At 34.9% G+C, this 23,145-nt stretch overlaps 1 protein-coding gene across 2 annotated transcripts in view; it reads right to left on the bottom strand.

Annotated features, from left to right (window-relative positions):
- Window positions 1-964: 964 nt before the first annotated feature.
- CWC22 (CWC22 spliceosome associated protein homolog) overlaps window positions 965-23,145 on the bottom strand; it is a 31,834-nt gene continuing 9,653 nt past the window's right edge. For both annotated transcript variants that reach the window (XM_069861037.1, XM_069861036.1), the window contains exons 12-20: window positions 22,851-22,949; window positions 21,883-21,964; window positions 20,538-20,598; window positions 8,900-8,977; window positions 7,600-7,752; window positions 6,576-6,703; window positions 5,577-5,678; window positions 5,280-5,476; window positions 965-1,985 (exon numbers count right to left, since the gene is read on the bottom strand). In XM_069861037.1, coding sequence (XP_069717138.1) covers window positions 1,402-1,985; window positions 5,280-5,476; window positions 5,577-5,678; window positions 6,576-6,703; window positions 7,600-7,752; window positions 8,900-8,977; window positions 20,538-20,598; window positions 21,883-21,964; window positions 22,851-22,949 — 1,484 coding nt within the window. In that variant the 3' untranslated portion in view covers window positions 965-1,401. The remainder of the gene's footprint in view (window positions 1,986-5,279; window positions 5,477-5,576; window positions 5,679-6,575; window positions 6,704-7,599; window positions 7,753-8,899; window positions 8,978-20,537; window positions 20,599-21,882; window positions 21,965-22,850; window positions 22,950-23,145) is intronic.

The raw sequence follows: 23,145 nt of genomic DNA, 5'->3' as shown, positions 1-23,145 counted from the left end.
TAGATGGAAGCTTGCAGAAATAAACTCTGTTAAATACAGAAAAAAATTTAAGAATGTGACATTTTTCTTAGAAAAATGTTGTGACAAGATTTAGGCAAAACTGATCTATTTCCTTAGGAATTGTTTCATTTGCTGTTGTAAAACAGCTCAAATATATTTTCTATGCTTTATACAAGATGAAATATGATGTTCACATGACACACGTAAGTTCCCATATGCCCATCAATTGTGTTCATCTCACAAAGAAAAAAAAGTAGTCTTACAGCATTAACAAGTGCATAATGTAGAGCTGTCACCTCTGCCTTTCCTACTGACCATGTCCACGCTATTTCCTATTTATTGCCGAAAGACTTTCAAAATTTTACTTAGTTAGTAATGAGATTTAGAGTCTTAACCAGATGATTTTGATTGATTACTCATGCAATGAATATTAAACCAGTAGCTTCAAATGACTCCAGGTAGAACAATTTATAATATAAACTGCTGTAGCAAGTGGATTTTTTGGTAAAAACTTTGCTTCCAGTAAACTTGAGCACTTCAAACCATATAGTTTAAAATGTCAAAAAATATTTGAAACACTTCCATTCCTTATTTTTTAATATACTGGAAAGATGTTCCTTAAACGTTCTTACTTCCTTTATAGGGCTAGAGTTGAAGGCTATGACTTTAAAATCAAATTCATAGTTGAAAGAAAAAACAACCCAAATCCACCACCCAACATTTTTTCCCTAAGATCACAAGTGTGACTAGCTCAGGATGTCACAATATTAAAAAACATTGTGAAAAGTAACAGAACAAGTTGACATACTTTCAAATGTGACATTTAGAACAGCAATATTGCTTTTCCTATTTTTAACTCTTGAAGGAAAAAAAAATAAAAATCAACTGAAGTATTTCCTGAAAAGTTTGGTCAAATTTGCTTTCATGTTGGTGAAGTTGAAAGAAGAGACACCTAGAGAATGCCTGAAGCACTTGAAAATTTTTATAAAGCTTTCTCATGTAACATTCACATCATCTGAAATTTTTACATTCATCATCCCAGTCTCAGTATCTGACTTTCAATTAACAGGCAAAGAAGTTAAACCCCAATATTTTCTGAGACTATAAAGTTATAAATACTAGAAGCTAAGTGACAAAAAACCCCATTTTGCTGAAATCTTAATGGTTTTATTCACAAAATAAACAGCTTCATCTTTCCAAAGGAAGAATTTAACAGAAAGACTCAATGCAATATTTTTTAAAAAGTGGTACTGAAAACGTGAAAAAGTCTGATAAAATTTACAAATGCAAGGTCTCACTTTGTACAAAATTTTTTTTTTTTAAAGAAAGTTCATGAATAGGTTTTATAATACAGTTCTAACATCTCAGAAATGCACATTTATTTCAAACTCTGGTTACGTATTATTTTCGTCTGTGTGGGGAATTCTCTCTTCGTCTGTCCTCGTTCTTTCTGGATTCTCTGTACTGGTCAGAATAATGGCTGTACTTATCTCGATGTTTCTCTGAACCATTTCTGTACCGGTCATCTTCCTCCTCTCTCGGACTTGAATAATTACGGGCTCTCTCTCTGGATTTTGATCTTTCTCTTTTTCTACTGCGATGATCATTATCTTTGCTTCGGTGTCTATAATGTTCATCATCAGACAAAGAAGCTCTTCTCTCCAAATTCTTCGGTTTTGAATTACTGTGTTTATTTTCTGGATCCTTACTTCTTTCATGGTTCCTATCCTTTCTACTATGGTAACCGTCTCTGCCATTGGACTCATCTCTGTGATGATATTTTGATACATCATCTCTCCTGTGCGATTCCCTCAAATTTTGGTGATTTCTTTCTGCTTTGCTCTCAGCATCACTTCTTTCCTCCTGCTGCCTCCTTCCACTTTTCTTTTCAAGGGATTTCCTTTTCCTTTCCTGTTTTTTCCTGGAAACTTTATCAGAGTCTCTATTTTTCTTTTGCATCCTCTTTCTTTTGGCTTTAGGAACATCTGAAATTATAACAAATTATGGGAAATAAGGTTGTGTTTTAATTTATTAAGCTTAACTTGTTAAACTAGATAGAAAGTTCTAGAGAGTTAATTTTTGTCAGAAAAATTCTTACTTTGGTATGTATCTGGACAAAAGGTTTCAAAATAATGAGCTTTGATTTTTATTGTCGTCGTTCCCCACTCCCAATCTCATGCAATGGGAAGAAGACTCAGCCACTCTTTAATTGAGCAGGTACTGATTATTTTTTAAATGTCTGTCCGCATTACAGGCTTTTTATCTTACATAAAGAGAAATTCTCCATAAAAGTTTGAACTATCAAGCTCAAGACTACTCTTCATTTTTCTCTAAGCTTCAATATTTCTCAATAACTCCACCATTATTAACAGAAGAACCTCAGGTTACCAAACACCAAGGTCACAACACATCACCCAAAATACTTAAGAGCATACCAATAAGAAATTAGGGAACAGCCTTCTGCATTTCACACCATTTACACTGGCTATACGGGTATTGAGAACACGATGCACATCAAACCAAAACAAAACTTCTTCCTCAACCTACAAAAATACTCAAAACTAATTTGCTCTTGAACATAAAACATTACTAAGTAGTCATATCTGTTCTAAGAGAGCAACTCACTAAATTGGAATCTGACCTAAGACCTACGGCCTTGTCAATTCAAGAATTTTTTTTTTGTTATACAGGATAACAAAATATTTTCATACTTGAAAATATCTGAAACTTATGTATTGGCACAACCCAACAACCTACATCCCCCCTGTCCTGCCCAGTTCCCCCCCACAGTTAACTGCTCAAGAGGGAACAACCTGAATTGTATAAATGTAGCTGCCACTCATGACTACCCATCAGCAGGGCTTTTACCTCTTAACTATCCACAAGTGATGCCTGACTTTTCAGAATCTCTACCTATCATCATCCTCTTGTGGACTTCATACAGAAGTACTAGGCATAGGCTGTAAAATAATCTATCAAAGTACTCTCAAAAATATTTTTTTTTTAGAAAGATCACCTTTCCCAGACCATCCAGTCTCTTAAAATCATTTACTTTTCCAATTACTTCCTGGAAAAGCTTATCAGTCAATAGAGATTAGGAACAGCAGATGGGGAAAAATCTCCAACACTATCCTATGAGGAAACAGAAGCATGCTGAAATGGCTTGAGAGTGTGGTACCACAGCAACATAACAATGGCCCCCTGGCTCATTTTCAAGAGAAACAGTGACAGCTTTGTCAACTATTTAAAATTTGTGCATTTCTAAATATACACAGTTGTGCTCATGTCAGTGGAAGAGGCCTTACTCTTCCTGTTTGCTCTTTATCAAGAGCCTCTAGCTCTCACTCAACAGTATTTATTGGAAAACACTAAAGTTACAGCCATTTAGAAAAGACATTAATTCACCTTACTGTGTGAACTCTAGTATCATATCAGCTGTTTCTAATCACCTTTTAAAACAACAGTCATAAGCAGATTTATTAGTACATAAAATATCTGGATTGTACAGCAACTGCCTAGTCTTATGTCTGAAGTATGGCCTCCTGGAATAAGATTTTAATAAATTAAGTATTTTAAACAGTATTTTTCCCTATTATTTTACATCTACCAGAAAGCAGAAAAAGACCTGAGAAAGTCAAAACAAAGGAACAAGCTACTCTGATAACAGACAAATTTTGTCCTTTGCTGATTCCATTTTGGTTGGCATGACTTCTTCAGAGCAGTGCTGTACTACCAGGTAAAGTCCCACACACTGTCAAGTAAGGCAGTAATCTCTAATATAGCTCTATGATCAATTTCTAAATCATCAGCTTTTCTATTTTCTCTTATATATTGCACTGCTAAAATACTGAAATGTAGCATATTCCTCTGAAAAACGTGTTTCAACTCCACCAAGTTATTTGAAAGATTTAAAAAGCTGCAAACACAGGAAGACTTTTCAAGTTTACCTTTAAAGAACACAATTATCTTCAGTTAGCGTTCTGACCACAGCATTTAAGTACACAAGAACCAGAAAAAAAAACCCCAGAAGTGAAACCAGGCTGCAAAGGTATCATAATGCAATTTTAATGACTGTGTTCCGGAATGAAGGAAGGACAGGTAGTAAAAGGTAAGATTATAAACTCCCAAAAATAAAGTGTTCATATTAGCAGACTGCAGACTCAGCTGGTTTGTCACTAAGGACTTACCTCTCTGGTTCCTATCAAGCAGCTCAGCAGAGCTGCAGCTGTCTATGCAGAAGCCATCTGTCTCTTTGCTGAACTAACACCTCCCCTGACCCCGTTTGACTGTGCCCTCTTCTACTTCTTTGTTGTCACTAATGCGATTAATGCAATGACACATAAATCAGACTTTGTACAGTAAGACTGCAATGGAGAGCAAAAAGGCGTTTCCAAAGCATGAGCAGTTCACGTTGCTTTTATTTTATTAATCAACATTTTCATTTCAAAGGCATATAATAAATCAAATTAACTTTGAATCAGCAAGCTTCTGTACTATAGAAAGTCATGCTGTGATATCATCTGCTCACATTATATACCACGGGGTGAATCGCCCACACTAACTCATACTAATGTGTAGCAATGTTTATGACACTTCATGTCAAATAGAAGGTTTTACATCAGCAGGATGGTATAGGATACTTAACACTAATTATAATGCATAAAACTACAAAATACTAAGTTGTCAGCAAAACGTAATTCGTCCTTGGAGATTTCTCTACAGACAAGAACCTTGACTATTATCACAAAATCTTCCTGAAGAAGAGGAATTAAAAATGGAGACTTGAAATAAGTTTAGCTAGAACTGAATAATGTCACTTCTTACTCACAAAAGGCACAAGGAAAGGCACGAGTAGTATCAAGCTCACTCAAAGAAGCCAAGCAAAAGAGTTGTAGGCATTAGTCTCTACACTTCACAGGTAAGAACCCCACTGTTATTAATAGCAAATGTCTGTAATCCCTCCAACCTCCAACTAAACTGAAGCGATACTGTGCAACAATTATCAACTGTGTAAAAAACTAATCTACAAAATAACGCTCCTCAGATACCGAAGTCTCTAAAAATGGAACTCAGACTTTCTAAATTCTAAAACAAATTTCCATAAGCAATATTTATTATTTTAAAACTTGTAAGTTTAAAAATATTAGTTTTTAAAACAGAGAAATGAACATGGCCTACAGCTACCTTGTCCTCAAAACACATATATAAAGAAACAGTAATAAACAGGTGCATAGAAGTAAATAATAAAGAAGTAAATAGTATATATAGTGTCTAAGTACCTGAGTCACTACTGTCGTCACTGCTAGATGAGGAGTCACTGCTGCTGGATGACTCTGAGCTACTACTGCTGCTGTCAGAATCAGAATCTGAGGAAGAGTCTGTGTCTGAAGATGAAGAGGAATCTGATGACTCGACATCTTGTTTCTGTGTCATTATCATCTTTGGTGCATTTTTAAGATGCTCACGTAATTCATCCCTAAGTAACAAAAATTTTTTGCAATTAATTTTTTTTTTTTTTTGACAGTGAGGAGGGCAGGGAAGGAAGGTAAATATCAAATCAGAAAATTGTTCCTCACGTTAGTCCACCAAGGCCAATAGAAGTGAAGAAATTGATGGCAAAGCGAGTGTTTCTTGGGTTATCCCGAGGCAACAATCCCTCAAAGAAAGGCTGCAATGTTCTGATGAAAACAAACACCCAAGTTTAACACCATGACAGCTTAGCAGCAATTGCCACTGACATTAATAAACTGAAAAAGAAATGGTATGCATCTCCACAGGACAGCAAGTTTTATCTTCATGCATTTTTCAATAACTGTTTATATCTGCGATTTAGCTGATCAAAATGCTACTTAAAAATTTGCTTTTTTATGAAAACAATCATTTTCACACAGAAGAATTACATACATACACTGTCAGATTATGACAACAGAAAGCTTGATTTTGTGAACCCCTGAAGAGACTTAGGAAATTGCAGTACCCCGTGATAGCAAAGGATACTACTTACTGACTAAAAGTTAAAGGATCTATGTACCCATGCTGAAATCCTAAACAGGGCCCTATGTTTAGTTTCACGATTAAGTTTACATGACCTAAAGCATCTACTAAACTCATCATGCGAAGAATAAATCCCAACTTACAGGAAATAGCTCAAACAACTCAAAGGAACTTTGCCACAACACAATACATTAAATCACACACAGGCTTAAAAAAATGGGTTATCTACGCTATACTTAAGGATGAGCAAAAATTGTACAAAAACTAGAATTAATAGTTATGTATTTTTCTTCTACGATTTGTTAGAAAAAGAAGCCACAGTAACATTTATTCCAGAGCTACATGGCTGACAACACATAAAAATTGACTTGCCCTTGAAAAATTCTTATAGAAGCTGAATTGTCATTGGGGGGGGGGGGTGTAAAAAAAAAAAAAGATACATCTTGCAAATATTCATGCACGTACTTGAACCCAAACTACTGATAATACACTCTGCTTAATGTCGCTCTCTGCAATTACTGGAGTACTTTTTTAGATAAACTGATTAAATTCACAGTTTTGAAAATAAAATTTCAACTTACTCATCTTTTAATCTTGCATTTAGATTAGGAAGTCCCATATATTCACTGAGTTCCTGAAAGAATATTTTGACAAAAATTCTACTGGAGGATGTGGTAGTTTCTTCACTCAGTATTACACATTCAAGGACCTGAAAATATTTTTAAAAAATATTTAGAAAACCAAGTTTAAACATATATTCTTACATCTACTTTAAAAACATTTGTCCTCTGGAAATAACTAGTAAAGACTGATACCGACTACTAAAGACCACGAACTGTGTAATTCGTAGTCAAGGCTTTCTTCCTCGAAAGTTATTTTTTACCACCTGGGAGCAGTTTCCGCTAATTCTTTAAGGATTTATTTTACCCAGAAAAGCTCCACAAGAGAAAAATCAGGTGTGTGAACTTCTGGGAAGTTAAAAGATTTGGGACTTAAATTCTAAAGAGATGAAATATTCTGACCGAATTGTGTGTACCTGAAGAACCACAATTAGACTACGCTGTGAAACAATAATAAAACACTAGGAAAAGAGAAGTTACCTTGATATAATAATATAACATTAGAAATGAAGAAATAAATTCTCAGAATCCAAGATTGTCTTATTTAGCAATTAGTTCACAATATGACAATATCGTAAATTTTTTTATAATACAGTACTTCAAATTTATTATATAATTTTAAATAGTGTCCTTAGGCCTGTTTATTAGAGACTGTTCTGCTATTTAAATTGCTGATTATAAGTTCAGCATTCAAAAAATTCATCAATGAATTCCAGCTGAGCTCCACAAAATAACAGTTTAAATAAACTGCTTAAGAATGGAGGAGGGAGGATGATGATGCACAGGGGCTGACAGAGGAGATGGAGCAAAATAGGATTTTTCAACAGTGTCTGAGAAGATACTTAAAATAATCCAGTTTGCTATAAATACAAGTAGTTCCAAACTGTAGAATAAATACCAAAACTAATGTACTAAATATTATTTCTGAATAGTGGAGATTAATAATTGAAACTGAAATCTAGGACAACAGTCTTTTTTGACTTACACTCCAGGGAATTGAATCAGTGTACAGAAGATGAGCAAACATCTTGGCAACATTCCTCAGCTTGTTCGTTTCCAAACGATGAATAGTATCATATTGTTCTTTGAAAATAGCTTCAAAGGATTCCATATATTCTTTTTTTAACATGCAGAAACGCTGAGATGACAATTGTACAATTTAAGCAACCAGATTAAACAAAATATTAAACATGCAAATAACCTATATGTAAATGACCTAATGGTGCAAATATTTACTGCAAGATTTTTCCTTTAAATAACACTTAGAAGAGCAGAAAATACCTTCAAATAGATACGTGTTATTGCTTTCAGCACTCTGTCAGGACAAGAAACTTATCTGTGTTGCAAATTACTAATTATCAGTTTTGAACTACAGCAAATTATCCACCAATTTCTTTCACTTCCATACATCCAGTATTTTCACCTGATGTAACCCCATAAAATGTAAATTTTTCCTCATTACATCAATGAATGACTATTTCAAATTTGGGAGGCAGCAGAAAACACCCAGGTAAGACATTTTGGACAAACATTCCAAAGAACATGGAAATCAACATTTATATTCTACTGAACGTGCAGATTCATATGGTTAGTGCTTCATAACTGACTATGGGCAGAAAAAAGTTTTGCTCAAATACTGGATAAAACCTACAAGTGGAAAAAGCCACTCCCTTTCAGCATTACTTGCTCCTCTGAGAAGACAAGCATTTTATCTTAACTAGGCAGATGTGCCAGCATCATAGGTAGGGAAAACTTACCTCAAAAATAACTGCAACTAAATTAGCAATTACTTACACTAGCTGCTTACTAAAAAACTAAACAAAAAAAAAAGCCCACCCACAACCCAAGGACAGCTAGTATTCAGTCCTGTACTCTACATAAAACCTACTATGTAGCTTTGGATGTGAGTCTCCAAAATTAAACTTCAGCACTGTAAAAAGGTTATTTTCTGCTAACTCATAATACTTTAACCTCTTTTTAGTACCATTGCTTGGCCAGTGATTTACTGTTCTACCATAATGAGAAAAAGACGGAAGCAAAAAAAGTAACAACAAAAAGGAAACAAGTTCTCTCATTCTTCATTCACTATGCTTATTACAATCAAACTGTTAATCAATTAATAACACCAATCAACTAAAACACCCATTTTCAGAATGGTAAAAAGACTATACATTTTAATGGATAAATAAAACTAGTCTTACACGCAAAATAGAGGAAACCAATGAAACAGAATAAAACAATGAAATTATCTAGCATAAACTGTAAAATCTCTAAACAGGACTCACCCCTGCCAGTAATCCAAAGAATTTCTCATATGTTCTTTGCTGAGCACAGCAGTCTAGTATCATATTGCAGAGCTCTTTCTAGTTTAAGAAAAAAAATTCTCTATGTAAATTCACTGTAGTAGCAAATAACCCATCATTACTCAAGTACCAAAATATTGAAGAAACACTTACATAGACGCAAGCTTTGAAAAAAGAGCCTTTACATAAAACTTCATGGCCAAAATCAGTAGTTTTCTGAATTTCTCATGTTTTCAAGATCATCTGGGGCATGAGTATGAACTTTTGCCATTCAAATATTCTCCTCTACGTAAGCTAAAATTTATCACCTAACAACATACATCTCACCAAATCCCAAGAAAACTAGTTTACAAAATTACTTCACCACAGTGCAAAAATGTAGGCCTAAGGCATAAGGTAAAAAGGGATGATTTTGAGGTTACTTTTGTGTGTGTGTGTGTGTTTAGGTTTTGTGGGTTTTGGTGGGTTTTTTTGTCTTGTTTTTGGTTTTTTTTTTTTGAATTGCACCAATCCTTACATTTTTAGAAAATTAAGATTCTTTGGAACTTCCAAATGTCAAAATGGCTCATACACAAGCCAACTGGAAACTCAATTACAATGTGCACGGTTAGCATCATATTTCCAAAATCAGAAATATCTGTAGATTTTGGTATATACTTATACCTTTAACTTTTCAGCCATAACTTTCTCAAGCTCTGCTTATCATAAGCCAGTGTTTTACTGCAACTGTGTTTCACTTTACCATAAGGCAATGTTTCACTACAATTGCTTCACCAGAGAGGCCCAAGGGAGACGTTCAGAAAGACTAAACTCATCAGCCTTGGGAGGCTGCTCTTCCTAGCCTCCCTCTAAATACAAGAGGAACTTTTCTAAAGAAGCTGGTTTAGGCTCATGTTGTGAATCACCCTCTAGAACAGCATCTCTCCTTGGCTAGGAAGGAACAGAGGAAGACTAGTCTCCCAACACTTGTGTATCCCCCAGCACCAACAACCTGCCTTCCATTTTCCCCCATCCCTTTGGTAGGCACGGAAGCAGTCCTGTAGAAGATGCTCTCCTTCCATTGATACCAACTATCTAGAACAGTTAGACCCAGCCTTTTTGGAACACAGGTTTTCTAGCTCCCTTTCTCCTTGTTCCCCAATACCATCACTGCAAGATCATCCCTGAATCGCTTTCTGGCAGCCACCACCTCCGATTCTTTCACCCCCACACGCCCTCCCCCCAAAGAACCATAAGGAAATACACACAGGTGGATTCTCCTTTACATTTGTCCCCTAGGACCAGAGCCCTTCACCAGCTGAGAGCACTGATCAAGTAGGCAAGTAAGCATAGAGGAATTGATAGACAAACTTATTGCTCTGACCTACTATGTAAATGACATATTTAAATACAGCTATGAACTGGTTTCAGGCATATTTTGAAACATAAATTAAAACAAGCAAAGCAAACATTTTTATATAAATTAAGAGCCATGAAATACACAGCACTTAAACTAATGATGAAACCTATTTGGGGATGTCATAAATTTGTTTGCTATTGGTCTTCCGAGAAAATAATTTTAAGAAGTTAATGGGAAAACCTGCAGTTCTGTTTAATTTCTCTTTAAAGTAATAATATTACCATTAAAAAATACTGTATAATTTCAAGCATTTTGCTCTCTTTATATCTTACACCAGTTTACTGTAATATACACATTTAATATTCTCCCACTTGTGCCATTATTCCAAGCATGTATTCCAAAGAGAAACATTTTGCCGATTCCAAAATCTCAAAGCAAATAAAAGCCAATCACACAGAACAAGAAAAAATACCCGTCCAATATTGAGGTAGTAATGCATGAAACAACCTTACAAAGGCATTTCTTTCAACACTGTCACACTGTGTTAGTGTGATGTATTAAAATGTATTAAAATGCATATTAATTTTTAGTACTATCCCATTTTACAGTAATGCTGCAGTTAATCAGTTTTTAAACAATAAAAAGGGCAAAGTGCTGATGACACTGCTAATAAAGCCAGCAAGACTTGATAAACAAATTACTTTTCTTCCTCATCTTAAATGCAATTACAACACTGGTACCCCTGTGGTTCACAGTAATTAAATATTTTAACATTTTAATTAAATATTACAATGATTTCTAGGTGGGTATACTGAATAATCACATGCATGAAAATAGATTTGCTCACAAAGACATACTCGCTAGCGTTATCAAAACAACCTGAGGTTAGGTCTAGAGTAACTGTCTTTCAGATTAAAAACTAACAAACTTGAAAATTACTTAATTATTTTTTGAGCGACACGACAAGTTCACATAGCAATTGTAGCTTCATTTATAGCTTTAAAGATTAGTTAACTCATCTCTGTGCTTCCAATGATAACATTCTGGTAATGTTTACGGCAGGAAAAGCCTGTGCTTTTCAGGGCAGTGCTTGCTTTAAAGAACACAATTTTTTTCCCCAGCTCTACAGGCAATTTACATACTGTTTTCATACAATGCTCAACAAGTGACTATTCAGCTTAGTTAAGAAAGTATGTATAGTTATCCAATCATGAAGTAAAATACTTTGAAAATATCTGACATCCCATATAGATGGTGAATAATCTTTAATAAAGATATTTAGTTCATTATCATATAATGAAAAAAACAATAGCACTTCCCAAAACTGCTGAGACAGAAGATAAGGAGACAAGTCTCCAACACGCAGATAAAAGAATCTGGTAAAACAATATATTAAAGCCCCACAGTTTCTGCTTCCCTTCTACCTGAAGGTTACACATGCAGAACTTAAGTGATGCCACCAAGGTAATCTGAGCAATTTCATCTTCTTAGGTTAAATGCATACATACATGTTTGGAAGATCAAAGTCTACACAGAATTCTAGCTAATACTTGTTATCAGTAACACAAATACAACATAATTCTGTATGTCTTCTACACCTTCATTTTGTAGACATCAACATAAACTACAACATGCACAGGAAGGTCAATTATATAATGAAAGGCCAATTATATAGTGAAACTGACTATTTTTACCTAATATTTTAATATAAATATCACCTGCCACATTTATAAAGCACATACAGCCTATTTTCAAAAAAATACAATTAAATATTAAGCATTCAAGGTAGTTGAAAATTAGTATTACTTTTTTAAAAAAAATTATTTTTTCTGGTAGAAAAAAAATCAGTAAGAGCTGAAAAACTTAAGCTCAGTAGAAGTTACAAGCATGTGCTTAAAACAATCTTATCAAATATATACATATTTGAAGTAGTACTTTCTAAAACTAAAGTTGTATTTCTGGGACTTAATCCAATATAGACCTCTTTTAATCCATTACTAATTATTTCAAGTGACATTTTGGGTAATCCACCTACAAATTTAGATGATTTCTCCTGCTAAAGCTCAGTCCTTTTGTGTGTTCCACAGGCCCATTAAGAGTAGCCCCTCTTCTACCCTTCAGGTCTTCAATGACCTGAGGGTCAGATCACCCAAATCAACTTGTTCATTCACACCTGCTGAACTATTTAGAAACTATTATCAATTTTTAAAAAAATGTAATCTACATTACTAACTGAAGAGAATGAAATAAGGTAATGTGGTTCCATCCACAGGTCTTTCCAAATTTTAACTCAGTATCCACGTTCCGCACCTACATGTGCATTTCTTGATGTTCAGTATCTTCAGGGATTACACTGATTCAACAGCACTTCTGTTACACAAATTAAAGCCATTGATTAAGCACAACCTTGTCTATTTTATATCTTAACTATAGTGTTCAGGAACAGGTTGATTTTTTTGATGTTGTAGTCTTCTAAGGCTCCTATGTGTGTAAAAACCAAGTAAAAAATACTACGTAATTAGTAAAAACTTTGACATTTTCAGGTCAAGGTGTTGATTTGTATACTGTTTACATTATGTTATCCTTGGCCATTTCACATCGATCAAAGCCAAATTTCTACTGTGAGTGTGGACACAACTCAAACTCAAGCCTACTGATAACACTAATAATTCCTTTCTTCCTTCAACACCTTCTGAAGACTCCTTAGGAACAGACCTCAGATTGCTTTTCAACTTTTAATCTACAAATATCTGGCACTGAATATATTATTTCCATTGTAAAGATATAATTCACAGGCCACATATGCTCCATAAAAGCTAATCTATTTATCTTAGGTACAGAAAGAACATCTTGTAAATTGATGGTCTCTCAAAAGCATTCCTGTGATCATACAGGTCATAGAGAGATAGCCAAACAGCGCTAACCACTATGCCCTGTAGGTAGGTATTAGTTACTGCACCTTGGATTAAGAAACAGCTTTGAGCACACAGTTCTTTTCAATGCAAAGGAAATCAGGCTGAGGGCCAGCTTCTTTCAAGAGTTTATTACAAACATTCAGCTATCAATGTTTTCGAAGAATAAGGAATTTAAGAGGATATATTAATCACACAATATATTTTATACAATGTCTTCTTTTACTGTTAAAACTTCTGGAAACTAAGATAACTAATCATAGAATCATAAAATAACCAGGTTGGAAGAGACCCACCAGATCATCGAGTCCAACCATTCCTATCAAACACTAAACCATATCCCTCAGCACCTCATCCACCCGTGCCTTAAACACCTCCAGGGAAGGTGAATCAACCACCCCCCATGCCTTGAGCTGCACTGATGTTCAGATGAGCAATGTGAGACTAAGATCTTTCCAATTTTGATGGAACTTGCAGACTTAAGGCAATGTATTTGGAAAGAAGTACAGTTAAATTTAATGAAATATCTGAACTAAATGCTATGATAGTCCAGGCTAAAATAGTATGTGTTTCAGAAAATTAGGTGTACCCATATCATTAGACTTGTATTTCCAGAGGTTAACATAACAAAAGAAGCAGGGAAATAACGGAAGTTATTCTCACTAAGAGAACTCCAATCAAACATACTTTTAACCTCAATGTCAGAGTCACTGCTATGTACTTTTTTTTTTTTGTAACCGACAAATCATGAAAATTCAGATTGATTCAGCATCTCAGGCCCACAAAAAGCCCTGCTTCAAAATACAGGAAATTTATTTGATGATGATCACCTTTTACAGGCAATGGCAAGTCTGTGAACTTATCATGGTGCAGCTGCCAAATCTTCAGCAGCAATGCCCTACAACAGCAAACGAAATCAATGAATCTAAGAAATCATCAACTTGATCAGAGGATAATTATCAGCTTTAGACCATCCCAACTTTATACCAGCTTCCTGGACTACATTCTCACTGAACGTCAAGTCAAAATAAGTAGTTCTGTTATCTTCCAGAGTCAATGCATAAATAGCATGAGAGACACTGACACTCCCACCCCTCCAATTAGGGCTGCTTTGAGCAAGCGTGACACTATCCTGTAAAAATGAAAATGTGACAAATGCATGCATAATTCTTTCAAGAAGGCTGTGCCTTCAAAAACTTTTGTCTGGGCTAACTGCATTGAGGGATGGACAGTCTTTCAGAAGAGGCTCCAGTTTGATTTAGCAAAGTTCCAAGCATTGCTGTATGGAAGTTTTGTTCTCATCACAACTGAAAGAAAGGAACAAAAGCCCAAAAAGCCAAATCTGTTTCAGGCACATTTTCAAAGAGCAAGAACATTCTATAGTTAGCTGGTTGGCTTTTGCTTGGTTGTCCCTGCCTACCCCCCTGGAGGGAGACTAGGTGACAAAGTAAGATATTTCCCTTTGCTCTCAGTTTGAATGGTGCCAAGAACCTTTTAAAATTATGTATTCTGTAGGCTCTAGCATGTTTTTTTAAAAAATAAATAATAATAACAGCAACAACAATAAAAAATCTATAGTCTTCATGTTTTCCTCAAGCTGGATTAATTCTCTAGCTAAGTAGCTGTCACTTCTGTCTAGATTTGTATTACCATAAGGATCCTTAAGTCTTTCTTTCAACAACATTAGAAAGTGAAACGTACCCCTACAAGAACATAAGTGACAAAAATTTGTTAAGGGAAAGCACAAAGTTGAAAGCCTATTTCTGACATTTTAGTTGGGCTCGTTTGCTTGCTTTCCCCACAGTTCAGAAGCCAGAAAACCTGGCAATAACACACTCCTCTGACTACAGTTTTAATTTATTTAAATTTTCTCCTCTGGTATTGCATGGGATTAATGCAGCTTTAACACAGATAATAACAGTGCTTTTAAGAAAGAAATAACGCGCTCTGCCAAGACTGAACATATGCCCAAAGAAGCAACTGCAAGGCTTGTTTAGAACAGCTTCTCACAGGCTATAACACAGAAAAGCTTTACAGGCTGTAAAACAAGAAAGCATTCCAACTTTTGATCTGCAGGCTTCAGCTGGACCTAAATAACACCAAGAAAAGCAAGCCTCCTCCTATATTTACTGCAAAAAGGATGAATTCCAACTACTTGATTTTCTTTTTAAAAATGATAATCTGAAACCAATACATGAGAATTAAATTCTGAGTATTCAATATATTTAAATTGTACTGCTAATGCAGAAGAGCAGAACTAAGATAAAGTGAGTCGAATCAACAAAAAAAAAGCAATAAACCTCTTCACCAAAGCTTAAGAATCCACATTGAAAAGTAGGAGGGAACAATAGCGTCCCAATGCACAAGGGATGCATGCAACTGTCTTCCTATCTGAGTTACAGTAACAACATTCACAGATCCGAAATAAATGAAGCAGAGGTATGCTAGCTTAGCAAGAGTTTGCTTGGAACGTACTCCTCAAGTAGGGATCAATGGTAGCACAACAGACAGCAAGAAAGCAAAATTTAGAAGGTTTTCATACCTGGACAAGAATTCAGAAAAGAAGTCAGAAATGAAAGGGGGGAAATAATAATAGAAAAATCAGAAAAAGGAAGATAGAGATACCATTTAAACTGCTGAAGTTGTAAGAAACAGCAACAGGAAAAACACAAAATTAACTTGAACATGCTTTTAGTAATAAGATTTATGAAAAATTTTCATAATAGAACTGAGAAAAGTTACAAGTTTTTTTTAAGAAATAGTGGTAGAAAAAGAGAGAATCTACAAAGCATCACACACAGGGGGGTTCTGAAAATCTGTAAGATCTGGAAGATGCAGCATGAAAAAAGATCAAGGAGAAAATTTGTGACAAAACTTCTGAAACTGTTTTTGGACATTTATATTAAACAGGCAACATAAAACAGAGGAGTAACACTTTTGCTCATTTAAGGTAACTATGACACCTCAAAAAAGGATACAGACAAGACACGTGAAAGGTTACAAAAAAACCCAAAACAAAAAAAAACAAACAAAACCCAAAACCAAACCAGAAACAAGAAAGCACACACAGGATAAAATGATACATTTTAGAAGATTTAATTTCTAATGACTGAAGATCCTTTTGATGCAGAAGACAATGTGCTGAAGTAATTTAAAGCAAGAAAGAGATCAAGTGTCATCAGGAAAACAGTTTAAAAACAAGATACAGGGACAAGAAACAGATACACTTCCAGAATCCTGGGCCAAAACCAAATGAATAAGAGTCAAGGAAAACAGAAAAACCGGAAAGCTGAAAACAAAAAATGAGCTTGTGACCCTAGAAATGAAAGCTATGGAAAGAAAAGGTGTTTTTCTAGAGAAAGAAAAATAGGACACACTAGTAGGCAAACATTCCACCCCCCAAAAAAGAAGGGTGGTAAAAAAAGGATGAGCAGATGGAAATTAGTATTTTGGCGAAGCAGAATATATAGCTGGAGACTAAAATAAACTGCATGTAAATCAGAAGGGAAATGGAAGATATATGTTTCTGTTTAACAGCATCACTCACTTCTGAAAAAGCAGCTTTTCAGTTCATCGCAAAATGTGTTCACCTCAAGTCAGAACACAACAATTTTGGGCTAGCATTGAAAAAAGATGACTGCCAACATTCCCCCCAGCACCTGGCATTAAACTGCAATGCCAAAAAGCAGCATTATGTTGTTCTGTTCCATAGATGATCCATTTGAACCTTAATCCTCTTTCTGCAAGTCAGAGCTGTGCAACAGATCCATTACTGGTATTAAGCATACAAACACTTGCGTTGCATAGCAGTTAACGTAAAACAATAATCCAATAATTTAACCACTGATAAAAACTGCTAAATATATTCCTGAAATCATCCCAGCTAAATCAAGCTGGAAGTCTTTGTTCATAAAATTTCCAGAACAATCAACCTGCAAGACTTTTAAGACTATATTAGTCCGAAAATTGTTGTTCATGTCTGTTCAGGTTTTGAACATACATACCAGTTTTTAGATTGTATTTAATTGACAATTTACTATGCAAAACCCACGGAAAACAGTCTTAATGACAAAATTAAAGAAAGCTGATTTTATTAAGTAAAGGCTTTGAGAAGAAGAGCACAAAGTTACTGTAAAATTAGACTTAATGTGAACAAAAGTTTTCCAATGAGAATTTTAAGTTTGACTCCATTTTTCAAGGAACAGAAACTGCATTAAACAATAGTTTGAACACTCTAGTACCTGCTTCCCATGACAACCACCATTTATAGTAGGAGTTGGCACAGAGAATGAGCTCTTCCTACAGGGTCTTCACTATAAGAAACAACCAACCATGACATTATCACCACTACTACACTCAATCTAAACTAAAATTTTCTTACAAGCATAAAGAAACTTTGAAGATTCACCTAAGAGTTCAGCAAACATTTCAAGAGTTTCTTAAGACTGGTTAAAGCTCTGAATCATAAGGCGTAAAGAAGTTACAAATAAACACTATCCTGCAATACAGGTTGCTGCATCTTTCAGTAAAATAGACAAAAAAAAAGCGCTAGAAAAATAATCCTGATAAGGAAGGCAGGGGCATCAATTCACTAGAAGCTTCAATCAGAAGAAACTAACTTGGAAGATTAAAAGATGATTTTCTTTGTTTAGAAACTGGCAGTTAATTCAGCTAGTAATTTCTTATTTTTTTTATCCATACAGAAAGACTTGAGCCCCATAAATCTTTGTATAATTTTATCTGGTTGTTTTTTCTGGTCTTACGCTGATCAGGAAACCTCACTTTTTATTTTTCACACCCATAAACACTCCTTAGGAGCTGTAAGTCTATACAATGAGGAAGTTAAACCTCTCAAATCTTTTATTAAGGTGAGGTGAAAAGTAAAGACCATTATTAGGGGGAAAAAATCAGCACAAAGATGTTACCTTGTGATAAGGTGATGCAGTTTTACAGCAATTTTGAACCTTGAACTGTAGTAACTCCTACAATTAGTACTGAATCAAAGGTTGATACTAATTTATTTTCATCTCTTTAGATAAATACGTACTTGCACACACACACACAAAATGCCAAAATAAATGCAGCAGTGTTATTTTTAAAAGCATCTCATTCATAGCAATTACAGCTGAATCATAACTACAGCATCTCAAATTGTGCTTTTTAAATATGGTGATGCGCTAACGAAAAAATATATCTAAGTACCACAAACTATGATATTCAAACACATAACTTCTTATTCATCTAAATGTAGTAGTTTTCAAGGAAGGCTATGAATTTTAATATTCAGAACTGTGATGCTTAGTGAATTTTTACACATTTTCCAAAGCACAGTGACAGGAAAGATTTTGTTGGAAAGAGATGTTAAGGGAACAAAAGTAATACTGTCTAGCAACTTGACTAGACAGCTAGTGGGATTATCATATTTTGACTCCTCCAATCATTTGTTCTCCAGGAGATGTGGAAGAGTGAAAATATTTCAGAGATTATAGTGCTGCTGGTCACAAAGCTACTGTACTCTAAATTGGTCAGCCCTGTACTTAATTAGTTCTGTATACATTCAATTTACCTATACTTTAAGTGTCAAAACTAAATCTGGGAGTTGCTCTGACAGCTGTTCTACAAAACTGGCAGTAAAAATTTTTCTGCCTCTAGTGAGGCAGGAAAAAAACAAATGAGTTTGCACGTTTATTTTTGCCTACAGTAATATCCATGCATTTTTAATTTGTGATTGATAGGGGAAATAGAAACTTTCTCAAAGCCAAAACAGAAATAAAGCCCCTCACAGGACTATGTAATATAAAAGGATTCGTATTCAGTAAATTAGCACCCCATATATTATATGAAAAGTAACACCTTAAGTTCATCTATGTACATCTGGTTATTTTTATTTGCATTAAGCAAAGGATTCACAGAAAGCAAAACAAAATAACCTAGCAGCAAATATTAAGTCAAAGCTCAAAAATACCAAATAAAGTGGTGAAAGAAAATCTGCTTTTTTAAATGCACCTAAGATTGTGACTAATAGGTCGGCTTCTGGTTCTTCTTTTCTTATTCTTCTCCACTAAGTTTATTTTTTCTGCATAGAAATTGTTAGTAGTTGACTGAATTGTTAGCAGTTGACAGAGACTGCAATAGTATCAAATACCAACAGTCGAGTAGTTCTGTGAGCAGCTGGCTAACAAGCAGCGTTACACAAGTTATAATTCCATTGTATGAGCTAGCAAATATGTTCAAGATAGTTTTCTCTATTCTTAACAAATGAATTCATTTGCTAGAAAACAGGGGTTTTTTTTTTCACTTCAGAATTCTTCAGGTTATGCTTCACTGAGAATCATAATCCTATGCATGCTTAGTACTGCATTTCACGCACAGAATTAAGGAATTAAGCAAGAAAATAAAGCAATCTTCTGAATTCTTAGTTTATATCAACATAAAGTAGTTGGTAACAAAACAGTACAAGAACTGGAAAAAATAAGCAAACCAATTTCCGATTACTAGATTAAACCAGGTTTTCGAAGCACACCTAACCGTAGCCCAGACCTCCACTTAGTAGTTACTACTATACTCGCAAGGTTACTTCAACACATGTTGTTTCAAATAAGCAGAACAGTGACAATTAAAGCCACAAGAAAATTAAAGCAATCTCAAGTGCAACTTTCCTGATGACAGCTTATTGCTGACTGAAAAGCTGTTTATATAATTAGATGAGTATTTACATTCTACCAGGATCTTGTATAAGCACTAGCTGAAGGGCAGTTTCCTTCACTTGAAAACATACTGACTGCATTTCTTACACACAGTTCCTGAAAACAAACCAGATTTTGTCTGTTGATCTCCAAGACTACAACAAAGCAATCATACCTAGAACTGCTTTAAATTGATACACTATTCCTTAAACAGGACTGCGAAAGCAAGAAAATAACACATTCTTTTAGCACTACACTGAATTTCAATCCCCAACGATAAAGTCTATAGCTGCCAGCAAATACATACAATCTTCAACTCCAAGATCTTTTTCAAAGTCAGAGCTCTGAGAATGACCGCCGCGCTACAACAGTTTTGTCCTCGGATAAGCATTTCAACATTCCAGCCAACAAACCTTTTCAAACAGGCTATGAGCACACATTTGAACTGCGTGACAGAAAGGAGCAATTGCCTAAGACAAGCATCTTACGAAATATGTGCCAACCTATTTGCTCTTAATGTTACATGACGCATTTTAAGAAACAACAGCTGTAAGGAATCACTCTTTTCATATCTGCTTGCTATACAAACTGGATGCCAGGACAAAATTAAGGATTCTAGATACTACCATAGTACCATTTCTTAACGATGCTAATAACAAAACAGAATAAGAATCAAGGCTTACAGTCTGACTTTCGGGAAAGTCCATCTTCAGCAATTTATGAGCACATTCTTCAAAATCTAAGCTGCAATAACAGAAAAAGTACTTCTCAATATCTGTGCAATATACACTATGTTAAAAACATAGCAGAATTATATTGATTGTGGGTGCTGAAACTTCAACAGTTTTGAAATAAAGTATCTCATTAACATTTAGAAAATTGTTTTGTTGGGGTTTTTTTTTTGTTGTACGTTCTTTTAAAAAAACCCACATTTTTTATTTTATGAGTTCATATCTGAAAATTAATCTAAAGTCATTACACTTGCAGACAAGGTGAAAACAAGCTGACTTGGACTGTTATTATTATTACATCATCTTACAAAATTTAGCAAAACACAAACACATGAAGTCATTTTGCACATCCTGAAAAACACTGAAATGCAAGCACAGCACAGAAGTCCCAAAAGCAGTACACACCACACTCTTTTCTGCACTCTCAGTCTTGCACATTGAAAGTCTTTAGCTACCAGTAAGTATCGCGCCCCCCCCAAGTATAAAATGAGCAAACTTAAGTAATGACAAGAAAGCAATAGTAACTTTGTGAAATGTAGAAGCCTTTCATACCTCATGGTATGGCATTAATTCATATGTCTAGTGGTCAATACCATAACTACACTACCTTACTACCTCATGCAGGTTCAGATCTGCAGAATATTGTGGGCCATGCCTATATTTGACAATGGAATTGAGTGGCATGCAACAGATTGATCTCTGCTTTCATCCAGACAACACTGGAGTCATACCAGTATGCTTTGATTATTTGTGACAACAGCTGCAAGAGGATTTCATTCTCAAGATGAATACAAATACATTACACCTCAGGTATATGTATATTTATTTTCCAAATAATGCAGATGGCAACAATGCTAAAGAGTACCACCTTGCAGAACTCCTTACTCTCAAGAAGCAGAGAAACTCTACAGCATCCCTACTTCAAGTGTCACACACGTTTTCAGAAATTCTTAGGGTGGTGTATAATCTCAAAATCACTGCCTTTTTTCACTTAGATAATTTTGATGGCAGCAATCCTCATGGAGAAGTCCCAGTAATCCTCATGGAGAAGTCCCAGTGCATTATTCAAACATGTTGAAAGAAACAGGATTTGTCTTGGAATGAGATTTGTGGTACCCATTTGTATAATAGTCTGCTTCGTACAATCAGGTCAGGCTCCAATAAAGAATGCTTCCTGCTTCTGCATCTCCCTCCCCCTAAAATGCACACTAAGAAAGAATTCAAAATGAAACAGAATTTCAGTTCATCCATTACAAAAGAACTACACCCATAGGTGTACAGATTTTATTACATTTACCTTGACTGAATAGCAAGATAAATTGTACGACGGAAGGAGACCAGGTTAATTTCTGTTTTGTCATGGACAGTAACTTTCTGACCTGGCAAACAAAAACATGTTTTTGTAAAAAGCAAAACACTGAGGCAGATACATATAAACTCTTCGAATAGCTGTATTTAGTAAGTCCATAGCACACTATGCTATACTTTTTCTAGAAATAATTTATGACTGTTTAGAAAGTTTATATAATATTTTACTCTTACCTAGAAAAAAAAAAAAAATCAGTATTTGCCTCATCTGTAACTAAGAGGTAAAAATTTAGAGATATAGTTTTAAGAGGATAACTCCTTTTGAAGGCTTTTCACATAACTTAGCCACTGCAACCTCTGGGTTTAACATTTCTTGTCTACATAATTAGCAACATATATTCTGCAGTTTAACTATAAAATGCTTTATGTAGCATTCCTGATACACTTATACGGTATCTACTATTCCTTCATTCTTTTTAAGTTTGGCAACAGCATAAATGATGAAAAGTTATGTGAATCCTCATACTTTTAATCAGCCTGGAAGCTCTGCTCTGCTGTGAAACGCTCCAGCAAACTAGTGAGGAAATCCATTTCTAGTTTAATAGAAGAACAGGACTTGGCTGGCTTTGCCATTACTCACGGAGCGTGCACAAACATTTCAATTATGCTTATCCCTCATTATTTTTCCTGTGAATCAAATATATTCTTTGAAAAGGCATAAACATTAACTGCTTCCACTAAAGGTCAAGAAAGAGGGCTAAACTGAACTATGAAGTGAGGTATAGATGAAGTAAACGGAATTGCAAGACGACCCATTCCAATTTTCAAAGTGACTTAAAAATATGATAGAGCATTACAAAGTACCCAGAAAGGTTGCCTTTGCTAGTTTTTGGGGAAGTGTTTTCATGTTCGCTATTTTCAGTGTCTTCACTAGTAAGCTGTCAGTCATACACTTACCATCTTCACCTTCCTCTTCCTCCTCATCATCTTCGTCTTCCTCACTACTTCCAGCCTCCTGATCTGCTTCAGATTCACTGTCACCTTCATCAAGAATTTCTGAAAGAGCAGTATTCCAGATTAATGGAATACAGACCACAGTACTTTTATTATCAAAAACACTTGATCCAACACCTAAGAGTGAAAGGGTGTTACATGCGGAGAATGTGGCAAAGACATAAAAGAATTAGCGTGTCATAAGCAAATGAAAACATGGCTGGAATAACAACACTAAAGAAAACAGCAGGAATATATT

Source organism: Phaenicophaeus curvirostris, chromosome 7 (assembly GCF_032191515.1).
Source record: "Phaenicophaeus curvirostris isolate KB17595 chromosome 7, BPBGC_Pcur_1.0, whole genome shotgun sequence".
NCBI classification, from domain to species: Eukaryota; Metazoa; Chordata; class Aves; order Cuculiformes; family Cuculidae; genus Phaenicophaeus; species Phaenicophaeus curvirostris.
Note: the sequence above shows the minus strand (reverse complement) of the source record. Positions and strands in the feature narration are given on the sequence as shown.